The sequence below is a fragment of the Littorina saxatilis genome, linkage group LG7, assembly GCF_037325665.1.
Source record: "Littorina saxatilis isolate snail1 linkage group LG7, US_GU_Lsax_2.0, whole genome shotgun sequence".
Taxonomy (NCBI): domain Eukaryota; kingdom Metazoa; phylum Mollusca; class Gastropoda; order Littorinimorpha; family Littorinidae; genus Littorina; species Littorina saxatilis.
This window is the reverse complement of record NC_090251.1, coordinates 22,066,566-22,080,494: the sequence shown is the minus strand read 5'-3', so window position 1 is coordinate 22,080,494 and position 13,929 is coordinate 22,066,566. Positions and strand designations below refer to the sequence as shown.

The 13,929-nt window shown below is 41.4% G+C and overlaps 1 protein-coding gene across 1 annotated transcript in view; it reads right to left on the bottom strand.

Moving 5' to 3' along the window:
- Window positions 1-6,053: 6,053 nt before the first annotated feature.
- LOC138970922 (harmonin-like) overlaps window positions 6,054-13,929 on the bottom strand; it is a 43,599-nt gene continuing 35,723 nt past the window's right edge. The window contains exons 15-19 of the mRNA XM_070343504.1: window positions 10,944-10,997; window positions 10,388-10,490; window positions 10,018-10,124; window positions 8,776-8,831; window positions 6,054-8,201 (exon numbers count right to left, since the gene is read on the bottom strand). Of these exons, the coding sequence (XP_070199605.1) occupies window positions 8,189-8,201; window positions 8,776-8,831; window positions 10,018-10,124; window positions 10,388-10,490; window positions 10,944-10,997 (333 nt within the window). The 3' untranslated portion in view covers window positions 6,054-8,188. The remainder of the gene's footprint in view (window positions 8,202-8,775; window positions 8,832-10,017; window positions 10,125-10,387; window positions 10,491-10,943; window positions 10,998-13,929) is intronic.

Below are 13,929 nucleotides of genomic sequence, written 5' to 3'. Positions count from 1 at the left end.
TACTTCCGTTCCGGATGAAGAAAGTTTCCGGTTACCCGCGAAGTTTCACCTTTCCATAGCTTTGGCAGCGGAGGTGACTTCGAGATATTTTCCGGAGGGAGTGGTCTCAGCAGTTGATGCTACCGCTCCACCGAAGACAGCAAAACTCATGCATGGGCCTCTTCACTTGCCGTCCTGAAGTCCAGACGGCTCTCCGAGGTCCTTGGAGCTGCATACTGGAAGTCAGACGACATCTTTCTGAACTTCTACCTGAGAGACGTGGCTGGTTCCCGTCCTGACGGTTGCAGCGTTCTACAAGCAGTGGTAGTTGCCGGGCAAGCTCTTCCTAGATCCTAGGGTGAGTAATCCCACCTCCATGAGTAGCATTCTGCTATTTATGAGATTTGGAGTAAGTAATATGTAATTTAATCGAAAATTTCAAGAGTAAATTTTAATTGATAAATATACTTACCCAAATCTCATACCAAATACCCTCCCACCTACCCCGCTATAAGCTTGCTCAGGCTTGTCAAGAAGTGAGAGCAATATGGTGGCCGCGTGTCACATGGCTTCAAGGGGAGCTTACCCTCATAGATCACGTGGTCTGGTGACCATGGTTACGTGATTTTTTGGGGGGGAGTAGCTTCCCTTTGTGTAACCAGGGAAGCGTGTTCAACGTTTTGGCACTCAACTGAAGTAAATTGCTATTTATGAGATTTGGGTAAGTATATTTATCAAATGAAAATTTACTCTTGAAATTTTCGATTTTTAAAGAAAGGCAACATGGTGAACTTGAATTCTGTGATTTACCTTGGATGACGTTTGCAATTTTTGACTCACATGCGAAGCAAAAGTGAGTCTATGTACTCACCCGAGTCGTCCGTCCGTCCGGACGTCCGGACGTCCGGAAAACTTTAACGTTGGATATTTCTTGGACACTATTCAGTCTATCAGTACCAAATTTGGCAAGATGGTGTATGATGACAAGGCCCCAAAAAACATACATAGCATCTTGACCTTGCTTTAAGGTCAAGGTCGCAGGGGCCATAAATGTTGCCTAAAAAACAGCTATTTTTCACATTTTTCCCATTTTCTCTGAAGTTTTTGAGATTGAATACCTCACCTACATATGATATATAGGGCAAAGTAAGCCCCATCTTTTGATACCAGTTTGGTTTACCTTGCTTCAAGGTCAAGGTCACAGGAGCTCTTCAAAGTTGGATTGTATACATATTTTGAAGTGACCTTGACCCTGAACTATGGAAGATAACTGTTTCAAACTTAAAAATTATGTGGGGCACATGTTATGCTTTCATCATGAGACACATTTGGTCACATATGATCAAGGTCAAGGTCACTTTGACCCTTATGAAATGTGACCAAAATAAGGTAGTGAACCACTGAAAGTGACCATATCTCATGGTAGAAAGAGCCAATAAGCACCATTGTACTTCCTATGTCTTGAATTAACAGCTTTGTGTTGCATGACCTTGGATGACCTTGACCTTGGGTCAAGGTCACATGTATTTTGGTAGGAAAAATGTGTAAAGCAGTTCTTAGTGTATGATGTCATTGCTAGGTTTAGTTACCCTAAAGGTCGAGGTCAAGCATGTGAGTCGTATGGGCTTTGCCCTTCTTGTTAAAAATGTTGCTGTTGTTATTTTTTTCATTTTTTTTCTTCTTCTTTTAATTATCATTTTAATTACCTCTAATTGTGATGCTTTTCCTGTTGTTCATCAATGGCTGTGAACATGAAATTGTTGAGAATATGTTCCATTCTGTTTTTGTCTGGGCCTGACATTTTTCGTTAAACAGGAATAATTATGTATGTGATGTTGAAGGCATTTCAAAACCAAGATCTTAATTTATGTAGCGCTCCTAACAGGCATGCTGAGCTGGGATTACTGGGCAATCTCCCGATTTAGCCCGGTGGATGGTGTCACATGCTGCAAGAAGAGTGTACAGTTTGAGATTCTTTCAGTGTGTTGACCAACCTCTTGCGGGGCTGACTCATATTGGCAACAGAATGTCCACAATTGTTGGTGCTAATACTGCTTGTCTGCCTATAAATACAAGTCCATCGTGCGAGAAAATATATATGAACAAAATTGCATTTACAAGGGAAAATAAGGTGGCAATTGATTGTTTTTGAGAATACTTTAAAGGCGATGTGCAGCAGTGAATGTCAGATTTTAAAACATACTTTTCACACAATTCTCTTTTGGTGTAAGGGCCGGGTACATAGGAGCGTTAATATGTCAATTGTCTGCAGGCATCTCATGTTATTGTCTTTTGCAATAGAAATCGGTGTGATCACGGTTGTTCGTTTACTAATCATGAAATTTTGCACATAAAAGAGGTCATGCATCTTGAGCTCTTTGTTTGGGATTGACACATTTTGGGCTGTTTTCTTATGTGAAGAATCCACCAGCATGATGCCTTACTGAAATATTTGTTTTGTGACTAATTACATTATTGCAACTATAGAATTTTGAAATGAGACATTTTTCACAGTTATTTTCCAGGTTAAAGTTCAAGGCTTCATATTCATGAATCATTCTACTGGGGCAGATTTTTATGCTGAACAAAATTATTGTGTATCAAAAGAGTAGATTTTTACGCTCAGAGTTTATATAGTTGATTTTTCTTCTACCTTGTGAAAGGCCATGCCTGAGAGTGTATCAGAAATGTTTAATTTCTGTCTGATTTTATTGTTGTTCGGTTTTTGTTTTGTTTTCTCTGCAGGTTTCTTACACATTGTTGTTTTATTGTTTGATACAGTACACACACGTCTTCCTCTAAAACTTCTCAGAAGATTGTAACAAGATTGATGGTTACTGTCTTTAACTTTGTAAAGTCACACAGGAGAAGAACCGGCACGGTTCTCAGTCGGTAGCGCGCTGGATTTGTATCCAGTTGGCCACTGTCAGCGTGAGTTCGTCCCCACGTTCGGCGAGAGATTTATTTCTCAGAGTCAACGGCTTTGTGTGCAGACTCTCCTCGGTGTCCGAACACCCCCGTGTGTATACACGCAAACACAAGACCAAGTGCGCACGACAAGGATCCTGTTATCCATGTCAGAGTTCGGTGGGTTATAGAAACACGAAAATACCCAGCATGCTTCCTCCGAAAACGGCGTATGGCTGCCTAAATGGCGGGGTAAAAAACGGTCGTACACGTAAAATTCCACTTGTGCAAAAAACACGAGTGTACGTGGGAGTTTCAGCCCACGAACGCAGAAGAAGAAGACCGGCACGGTTGGCCTAGTGGTAAGGCGTCCGCCCCGTGATCGGGAGGTCGTGGGTTCGAACCCCGGCCGGGTCATACCTAAGACTTTAAAATTGGAAATCTAGTGGCTGCTCCGCCTGGCGTCTGGCATTATGGGGTTAGTGATAGGACTGGTTGGTCCGGTGTCAGAATAATGTGACTGGGTGAGACATGAAGCCTGTGCTGCGACTTCTGTCTTGTGTGTGGAGCACGTTATATGTCAAAGCAGCACCGCCCTGATATGGCTCTTCGTGGTCGGCTGGGCGTTAAGCAAACAGGAGAAGCAGTTTTAGTTATTGGATGTAGTTCATCTGGTCACCTTGTATTCAATGTTTTGGCTTTTTATTGGTTGTGATTGTTTTTGTGTTTTTTATCCATTCTGTTTTCTTTCTTTTTGAATATACAATGTAGGCATACTCTTCAGAAAAAATCATGTTTATTTAAAAAAAAAAGTTTTATTATAAGTTTAACAAAAAAATAAATGTGTTGGGAGTCAGGATGGTTGAGAATATTCACCCCAAAGTTGTTTACATTTGCTGGCAGTGCTAGAACTTAATTGCTGGCGGTTTAGATCTTTAATGTCAAGATACAACAGTGAAATGTTTTAGTGATTTTGAATAGTACTATATACTGCATGTTGAATATGCCAGCTTTTGCTCTTTGAAATTTGCTCAGCCTATTAATTATTGTCTGTGACAAAGATTTTGCAGCTGTCTCCAGTGGTGTGTACACATGTACATGTTTTATTCTCTGGGCATGGTTGAACTGGCACACTCCTTCCCGTGGAAACAGTTAGGTTCCCCATCTGGCCAGGCTTTTACATGGGTTCACAATTACAAACCCTCCACTTGGTCACATACCAAAAATGAACAAACTGTGTGCTTTTTGTGCACAGTGGGTATTTTCTGTATGAATATATACTTTTGTAAATGGATTTATACAAACTTTTAACTCACCACAGCAAGCAGTCAGTGTGTTGATTGTTGGTATGTGACCAAGTGGAGGGACGGTCTTATCCCGTGTAAAGCCTGGCCACATGTCAGATGGTTCTTTCTTTATTTGGTGTTTAACGTCGTTTTCAACCACGAAGGTTATATCGCGACGGGGAAAGGGGGGAGATGGGATAGAGCCACAAGTCAATTGTTTCTTGTTCACAAAAGCACTGATCAAAAAATTGCTCCAGGGGCTTGCAACGTAGTACAATATATTACCTTACTGGGAGAATGCAAGTTTCCAGTACAAAGGACTTAACATTTCTTACAAATATACCGCTTGAGTAAAATCTTTACAAAAATTGACTATATTCTATACAAGAAACACTTAACAAGGGTAAAAGGAGAAACAGAATCCGTTAGTCGCCTCTTACGACAGGCTGGGGAGCATCGGGTAAATTCTTCCCCCTAACCCGCGGGGGGTATGTGAGATGGTGAGCCGAACTGTTTTTAGAAGGAGTGTGCCTTACAAATGAAGATTACGGAGCATAATATTGCGATCATAATGAAAATGTTCCAATACCTATCAATACTACATTTACAGCATTTTGATGATGGAAACAATGATTTCAAACAAGAGATGCATATTTCTCACTATGTTTATGTATCTCCCGTACGTTTAAGTCAAAGGAAGAAGGGACACTTTATTATGCATGCTTTAGCATAAGTTCATTTCAATATGCATTATCTTTTAACCTGAATTATTAACATTTGGTACCTTTTGTCTTCCCATACTAATTCAGGGCTTTCACGTTCTCACTGTATATAGATGTTGGAGAATTATTTTATGACCCCCCGCGGGTTAGGGGGAAGAATTTACCCGATGCTCCCCAGCATGTCGTAAGAGGCGACTAACGGATTTGTTTTGTTTTTTTACCCTTAAGTGTTTTTTGTATAGAATATAGTCAATGTTTGTAAAGATTTTAGTCAAGCAGTATGTAAGAAATGTTAAGTCCTTTGTACTGGAAACTTGCATTCTCCCAGTAAGGTATATTGTACTACGTTGCATTAGCCCCTGGAGCAAATTTTTGATTAGTGCTTTTGTGAACAAGAAACAATTAACAAGTGGCTCTATCCCATCTCCCCCCCTTTCCCCGTCGCGATATAACCTTCGTGGTTTTCAACCACGTTAAACACCAAATAAAGAAAGAAGTAAAGAAAGGTTGAGAAACATGTTTAAGCATAACCTGATTTCGCTTTTTGGTAAAGATTTGCCGACTTCAGATTTGACACAGATTTAATTTTGCTGTACAAAACGTTCGATTGTTACTAATGAGACAGAGAAATCAGAAGAGTTGACATCTTTTTTCATTCAGGGACTGTATAATGTCTTGAATGCTCATGAACTTTTGACAAGGAAAACTAGTTTCTTGATGACTCGCTTATATATTCATCCGTCTGAGGGAAAAAAGCGAGATCATAAGAGAAAACTGTGCTGGCTTTTATCGTTTACATGCACAATTTTTGACGTGTGCAATTTTGTGATTCTCTACCTTGTGCCATTGTTGGTGAAAATGTCATATCCTTCGTGCGACGCTTGAGAGTGACTATAATCTCTTCGATGGTTTTGTTTGATGTGAACAAGAAATAATGAAGTTGATGTGTAAATGGGAAAATACTTCATTAATGATTAATGCTTTGTGTGTGTGCGTGCATGCGTATGTGAAATCTACGTCACAGAGACAAGCTTACTTCTTGAAAATCTAGTGCGAGTGTAAACTGTGTGTATCAGCATCCCTCGGACAACATTTCATTGACGTTAAACACCAAATAAAGAAAGAAAGAAAAGAAAGACATTTCACAAAATATGAAAGCTTCGTTTCATCATTTAATGAATGCATTGTGGTTCTCATTAATACATTATCACATTTTAGCACACAGGTATCACCAATCAGTGACTGAACATACAAATATGTGACTTAAAAATACTGTCCTTGCTATGGCCATGTTCACTGCCACAGGTCTGTCAAGGCTTTACATGGTACAAAACCACCCTTTCTCTCAGTCTGCCTTGGGAGTTACCAGGCTGTTACATGGTACAAAACCACCCTTTCTCTCAGTCTGCCTTGGGAGTTACCAGGCTGTTACATGGTACAAAACCACCCTTTCTCTCAGTCTGCCTTGGGAGTTACCAGGCTGTTACATGGTACAAAACCACCCTTTCTCTCAGTCTGCCTTGGGAGTTACCAGGCTGTTACATGGTACAAAACCACCCTTTCTCTCAGTCTGCCTTGGGAGTTACCAGGCTGTTACATGGTACAAAACCACCCTTTCTCTCAGTCTGCCTTGGGAGTTACCAGGCTGTTACATGGTACAAAACCACCCTTTCTCTCAGTCTGCCTTGGGAGTTACCAGGCTGTTACATGGTACAAAACCACCCTTTCTCTCAGTCTGCCTTGGGAGTTGCCAGGCTGTTACATGGTACAAAACCACCCTTTCTCTCAGTCTGCCTTTGAACTTTGACCAGAAAAAAAATCGCCCAAATCTGATTGGAGCAATAACAATTATAGTGTGCACTTCAAATATTTATCTCCTACTGACAATCTGAGCTTTAAATCTTTTACTTTTTTTCACAAAGACAATACAGTTTTAAGCTCGCGTATTAACAGTCAACTGCAGCAGTGAATATGTGAATCTGGGGGAAAACCAAGCACCCAGATACTGAATTGTGAAATTGTTTTAAGTCAAAATATATCCAGGTCTCCTTTATGAGACCCTTAAATCAAGCACTATTCAGCTGACACACAAATAAAAATCACACCAATATGTTACATGTAACTGTTATTATAAACTAAGCAATAGCAAAGTGCAGTAGGGTTGTATTACAGTGTTCTAGATGAGCGAACGTGTAGCAAAGACCTGAACGCGTACGTGTAGATATTGTGTCACCCTTGACTCACTCTTCTCCCATGTTCCAAATCATACGTTGTTTTCCTCCCACCTCTTAGCAAACATGTGACGTAAAAACTAGATTTGATGACGTTACCCGTACACATTCTTGCACACGTGCTGAAAAGTTCCACATCTAGATCGGTCAAATAATAAAGACAGTAGATCCTATTTTATGTTCCTCTAAATAGCATATGACGCTTCATGAATATTTCTAGATTTTTTTGGCATTTATATTGCTATCACCATTTATAAATGCTACTTGTTAACAATCTGGTCTTTATAAGCCAACTATTGGGAGCTTTAATGTCTTTTTTTAATTCCCCAAACATAATTTCTGATTAAGTACACATGACCAAACAAAAGCTTTAAGAGATCTGATTAACAATTTTACATTATAAATATGTGAACTCAAAGATCTCATTTTTAAAGCTTATATGATGAAGACAAAACCATTTAGCCAGGGACAAAACATTCTGAATAATAAGCCCAAAATGGAGAAATAGTCAGAAATGATGAAATAAATGCTGGTAGAAAAAGGGCTGAAACCAGGAAACTTTTCAAGAAGGAATTGTGTCCATGAAATGAGGTCATCTGCTGAAGGACAAATAGCAATAATCATCATCATCATCAGTCCCCTGACTGTGAGTCGTTAAGGAGGAGGGCAGAAGAGGCAGAAACCCTGGAGGCAGATCTGTTGGGGGCCGTCGACAGGAAGTCGGGGAAGCTCATCTGTGTCCATTCTTTCACGTTGTCAGACAAGCTCTTCGTTGTCTCCCGCGTCTGCGTCCTTCTTCCACACTCTAGCACTTATACAAATGAGTTCAAGACTTACTTTTGTTCCTTCTTTTTTTGTGTGTGGAGAAACAAAATCACTGACCCAAAAACTAAGACATACATAGACTTAATAAACCTTGTTCTCCATAAAAAATAGACAAATACGTATTTCTTACATTTTCAGGGTAGGAGATGGCTATATTTTGAATCTATGCCAAGCGAATAATGATAAATGTCGCTGGTTATTGTACGTGTGTGTTGTGTCAATTTCCATGGCTGCTCATTTAAAAGTAGGTCCTGCAACAAAAAAGGGAAAATGCATATATGTGTGCAAATGAATGGGTTTTTTTCAGATTTTTGTTCATTTCCTTGGTTTTGTTTCTTTCACACAGACACAGACACACACACACAGACACACATGCACCAATATGCACCCACACACACACAGATATGCACACACACACACATGCAGTAATACACACACATACTGTCATACACACATGCACAAACACATCACACACACACATATGCACACACTCACACACACAAATACATACACAATACACATACCCATACACACATAGTGCCTGAGTTTGCACATTAGAGAGCAAAACACATTTATCAAAAACCTGCTTGTTAAGCCAACCAAGTCTTTAGTTCAATCGTGTATGTATGGAGAAAAAGGCACAGAAAAGAATAAACCTGGAACTATTTTCTTTTCTTCCAGTATACGAGTCGCTATTTCTATTTTCACAAGAATTAGATAACAATTACTGATCATATTGTAATGGTCTCACATTAATTTGTATCTGCTTGATGGAAATAGTCCTAAATTCAACATTATACTTATTTGGCTGCAGTTAGTACTTACACACACTCCTGGTCGTTCAAAAATGAACTGTGTGTGTAGACAACTTGTATCTGGTCCTGAAAAACAGCAAATTGCAATCAAAATTAATCCAAACAACACACATGTAATAAAAAGATCCATACAAACATGAAATAGACAAGTACATATAAATACATGATGTGCTCAACACTCCAATATTTTGTATATTCGCATTACAGATGATCACAAACTTAACAAAAAAACACACAAACAAATACCATGCATGCACACACGCATGATGCATGCCAGCACACACTCACACACACGCATGATGCATGCCAGCACACACTCACACACACGCATGATGCATGCCAGCACACACTCACACACACGCATGATGCATGCCAGCACACACTCACACACACGCATGATGCATGCCAGAACACACTCACACACACGCATGATGCATGCCAGCACACACTCGCACACACGCATGATGCATGCCAGCACACACTCACACACACGCATGATGCATGCCAGCACACACTCGCACACACGCATGATGCATGCCAGCACACACTCACACACACGCATGATGCATGCCAGCACACACTCACGCTGGCACACACAGACACGCATGATGCATCATCACCTCACACACACGCATGATGCATGCCAGCACACACTCACACAAACGCATGATGCATGCCAGCACACTCACACACACGCATGATGCATGCCAGCACACACTCACACACACGCATGATGCATGCCAGCACACACTCACCCACACGCATGATGCATGCCAGCACACACTCACACACACGCATGATGCATGCCAGCACACACTCACACACACACATGATGCATGCCAGCACACACTCACACACACGCATGATGCATGCCAGCACACACTCACACACACGCATGATGCATGCCAGCACACTCACACACACGCATGATGCATGCCAGCACACACTCACACACACGCATGATGCATGCCAGCACACACTCACGCTGGCACACAGACACGCACGCATTCATGCATGCACACACACACAGATATGTATACACACACACACACACACACACACACACACAACACACACAGACTCACGCACAAACTCATGCACATACACAACACGCACACACTCGTACAGACACGCAAACACACACTTACATACTCACACTCGCTTGCACACAGGCAGGCATGCACGCATGGACACACACACACACACACACACACACACACACACACACACACACACACACACACACACAAACCTTTGGTCCATGCTCTGCTTGATCAAGGATCTGTTCGGCCTGAGCGACCGTTACGTCTGTTAGTTTGCGTCCGTTTATCATCATCAGTTGATCCCCTGTTTCAAGGCCTGCAAAATATCATGAAACATTTAAATTTTGTTAATACTATTTTCTGTTGAAACACAGACACATACACACACACACACACACACACACACACACTTAAAAAGTGACTGACACAAACTAGTAATGCAGTATATATAGTCTCTGTATCCTATGATTTCCAAATAATTCAACAAAATATGATCTCAAAAGAGAGAAAATCTTAAAATAGTGGGCGTAAATTTATAGGAGCTATGATAAAAGGTGAAAAAGAAAGTCCAAGTCTTACCCTTCTCCATAGCAGCGCCATCTTCAAAGACGGCGGCAACAACAATGCGCCCAGCCAGAGGCGTTCCCATGCCCCCTTCCATTTCAATACCTAATTTCTGGTTCTGAAAATAGAGGATACCACATGACAAATCTGTTCAGTAGCATGGATACACTGTTGTTTTATCCGTATTTGGATGTTAGCACTCAGTCACAGTTCAGGAGAATTGCCTCTAAAACAGCCCAAAATCTGACCAAAATCAGGTTTTACAGGAGAGGGAGTATTAAAATGAAGGTAAAGTAACAAACCTGAATATAGACCAAAAAATGCACAAAAACACAAACAAATTAGGAAACAGTATTTAAAAAAAAAAGGGGGGGGGGGGGGCTATAAATCTAGGGATCTTACAAAGGATAGGGAGGGGGGGGGGGGGGGGAGGGGGGTCCTCTGTACTTCATATCTTACTTTCAAAACAAACTTTAACTTGGGAAATGAATCAAAGGTAAAGCCCTTGTTGCAAATAACACAAAGCATTCATGTTTATACAAACTGATCTGTAACTACACAGGTTCCTCACCTTTGGAAAAACAAAAGACCTGAGTTCTCTCCCATCCAACTCTAGAGTGTTGGGCTGAAACAGAACGCAATCAGTCAGATGAGACAAAGAATTCCCCAAAGCAAGCAACATGCATTGTTAATAATATATATATAAATTATGAATTAAGAATACTTGCCAGATACCATAACATAAGAAGCAGCATGCATTTTGCCCACCATTTCTCTGTACAACAGCATATCTACAAGTGAGAAAAAAAGGCTAAAAGTACAATAATATTCCTCAACAAAAGTATATGCATCAAAATGAACAAAAAGCACCAAAGAACAAAGTGGAGAAAAGTGAAAATACAGTGGAACCTCCCTTTCAAGACCCTCAGACTTTCTGTTTATAGCCTGTGTTCAATTACCCCCATTGTCAGACTTTCTGTTTATAGCCTGTGTTCAATTTACCCCCATTGTCAGACTTTCTGTTTATAGCCTGTGTTCAATTTACCCCCATTGTCAGACTTTCTGTTTATAGCCTGTGTTCAATTTACCCCCATTGTCAGACTTTCTGTTTATAGCCTGTGTTCAATTTACCCCCATTGTCAGACTTTCTGTTTATAGCCTGTGTTCAATTTACCCCCATTGTCAGACTTTCTGTTTATAGCCTGTGTTCAATTTACCCCCATTGTCAGACTTTCTGTTTATAGCCTGTGTTCAATTTACCCCCATTGTCAGACTTTCTGTTTATAGCCTCTGTTCAATTTACCCCCATTGTCAGACTTCCCGTTTATAGCCTCTGTTCAATTTACCCCCATTGTCAGACTTTCTGTTTATAGCCTGTGTTCAATTTACCCCCATTGTCAGACTTTCTGTTTATAGCCTGTGTTCAATTTACCCCCATTGTCAGACTTTCTGTTTATAGCCTCTGTTCAATTTACCCCCATTGTCAGACTTCCCTCTTTTTAACCCCTTCACTGCCCACCCCATATGTAATACGTGGTCATTTTCTGTTTATCGTACGCCCATAACCGTATCTCATACGTGGGATTTGTGTCAACAACATTTCAGGACATTTCTGAAAACTAAATGGGAGGTAACCACTGTCCACTGTCCGAGTACTTGTAGGGGTTCTAAACACAGTTCTTTCCCATAGACCGTTCGGATAAGTTACTATGGCAGTGAAGGGGTTAAGACCAGATTTTGTTACGATTTTCTTTAGGTTTTTAACAGGGGGTTCCACTGTGTCACACTATGTAATGTTACAACACTGATGATGATCAGTTGGCTATTAGTACAACAAAATGTGAGGGAAATTAGTGCAGATAAAAAGTGTTAACACTACCAGGAAGAGCGGAGTGCGATAAAAAAAAGAGTATGTGACCATAGAAAATCTAGTAAGATGAATGTAATTCTTAATTTTTATATCTATCATACATTTTGATCAGCTTCATGTTATTTTAAAAAATGTACATGTTCTGGTTAAAATGACATGCACTTTTTACTTTACAACAAAATTATCAGTATGTTCTGATATATTTATCCCCACTCTGAGCATAAATGAATATATTTGTAATCCTATTTTGATGTTAGTGATTTCAAACAATTTTCTGAAAACTCAAGAACATCACCAATTATATAGTACTGTACAGTACAAGTGTGTAGAGCAGGTTATACTGGTTATGGGACCCTCTAAAATTCCGCTTCTTGGGTCCTTGAACCCCTTTAAAATCATACTTGGGGGTCTGAACCTCTAGATAGACCATCTGTGGGGAGCCCTGAATATGCTACATGGTTACTGCTATAAGTTCCCATGTTTGTAGAGTTACTGCCATTTGTACACATATTTGCAGAGTTGTGGATCTTGTACACGTTTGTAGATTCACTACCACATGCACACATATTCATAGAGTTACCGATACATATGTACAAAATGTACTTCTACTTGTACATGTTTGTTTACCAATGGGGCTAGCCGTTCATGCGTAACGTGAGCGCCACCCAAAGCGTCCGAGCTAAAGCCTTGCTCAGCGGCAACCAGCAAGCGAGGAATTCTCTCCGCTTTCCGCGCCTCGCGTCTGACCGCCAGGAAGGCTGCAGCTCCTCCCAGCACTAGGGGGACGGGGGGAGGGGGAGGGGGAGGGGGAGGGGGCAAAACGTTGGGGGGTGGGGGGGTGTAAGGTGTGAATTCTGTGGGGATGGTGTCGCGTGTGTCTGTGGAATTAGGTCTTTCTGGAGGAGTGCTTGTGTCATCATGAAAGTATGACATCATTGAGGGAATTTCTGACATCACTGAGGGAACTTCTGACATCACTGAGGGAATTTCTGTGTCCTGTTCATGATCATGCTCCTCCTCAAAGAATGAATCCGGGGGAGGGGGTAGGTCATGGTCATGAACAGCTACGTCATCTCCAGCCCCTGACAAACGTGAACGGATGAAATCAACATCACTTAAACCTGACCCATCAAGCCCCGTCTCTCCATCTCTGACATGACCAGCATCACTTAAATCAAATGGTTCCGCAAGCTTCCACGCATCTTCTGTTGTGTCCCCACTGAAATAGTCAGGGACTGGGGATGGATGGACATCCACATGCACCTCCAGATTAATGCCTCCCTCGTTCAAGCTGACTCCATCATCCTCCCAGCTACCCCTCCCCCTTCCAACCTCAAACACACCCACACCATCTGGGGGAGAACACCCTGAAGCCCCTGCTAGACTGGGCGACCACCCTCCTAACTCTGAAAACACCCCATCTTCTTCATTCGCCCGATTCCCTGATTTTTGCGTCTGTGTGGAAGCAGTTGAAAGCTGAGACGAAATGGACAATCTTTTCTGCCCGCCCAGCAAGAAATCAGAAGGTTGTGGTGGAGGGGAAGGCGGGAAGGAGGGAGGGGGAGGAGGAACAAACACTGGGGGGGTGGATCTTCTTCCCCATGAGTCTGCACTGTCTTGCTGCTTGCCGTTTGACTCATTACTCTCTGAACTCAACCCACGAGTAAAGCCTGTCTCAAACTCGGAA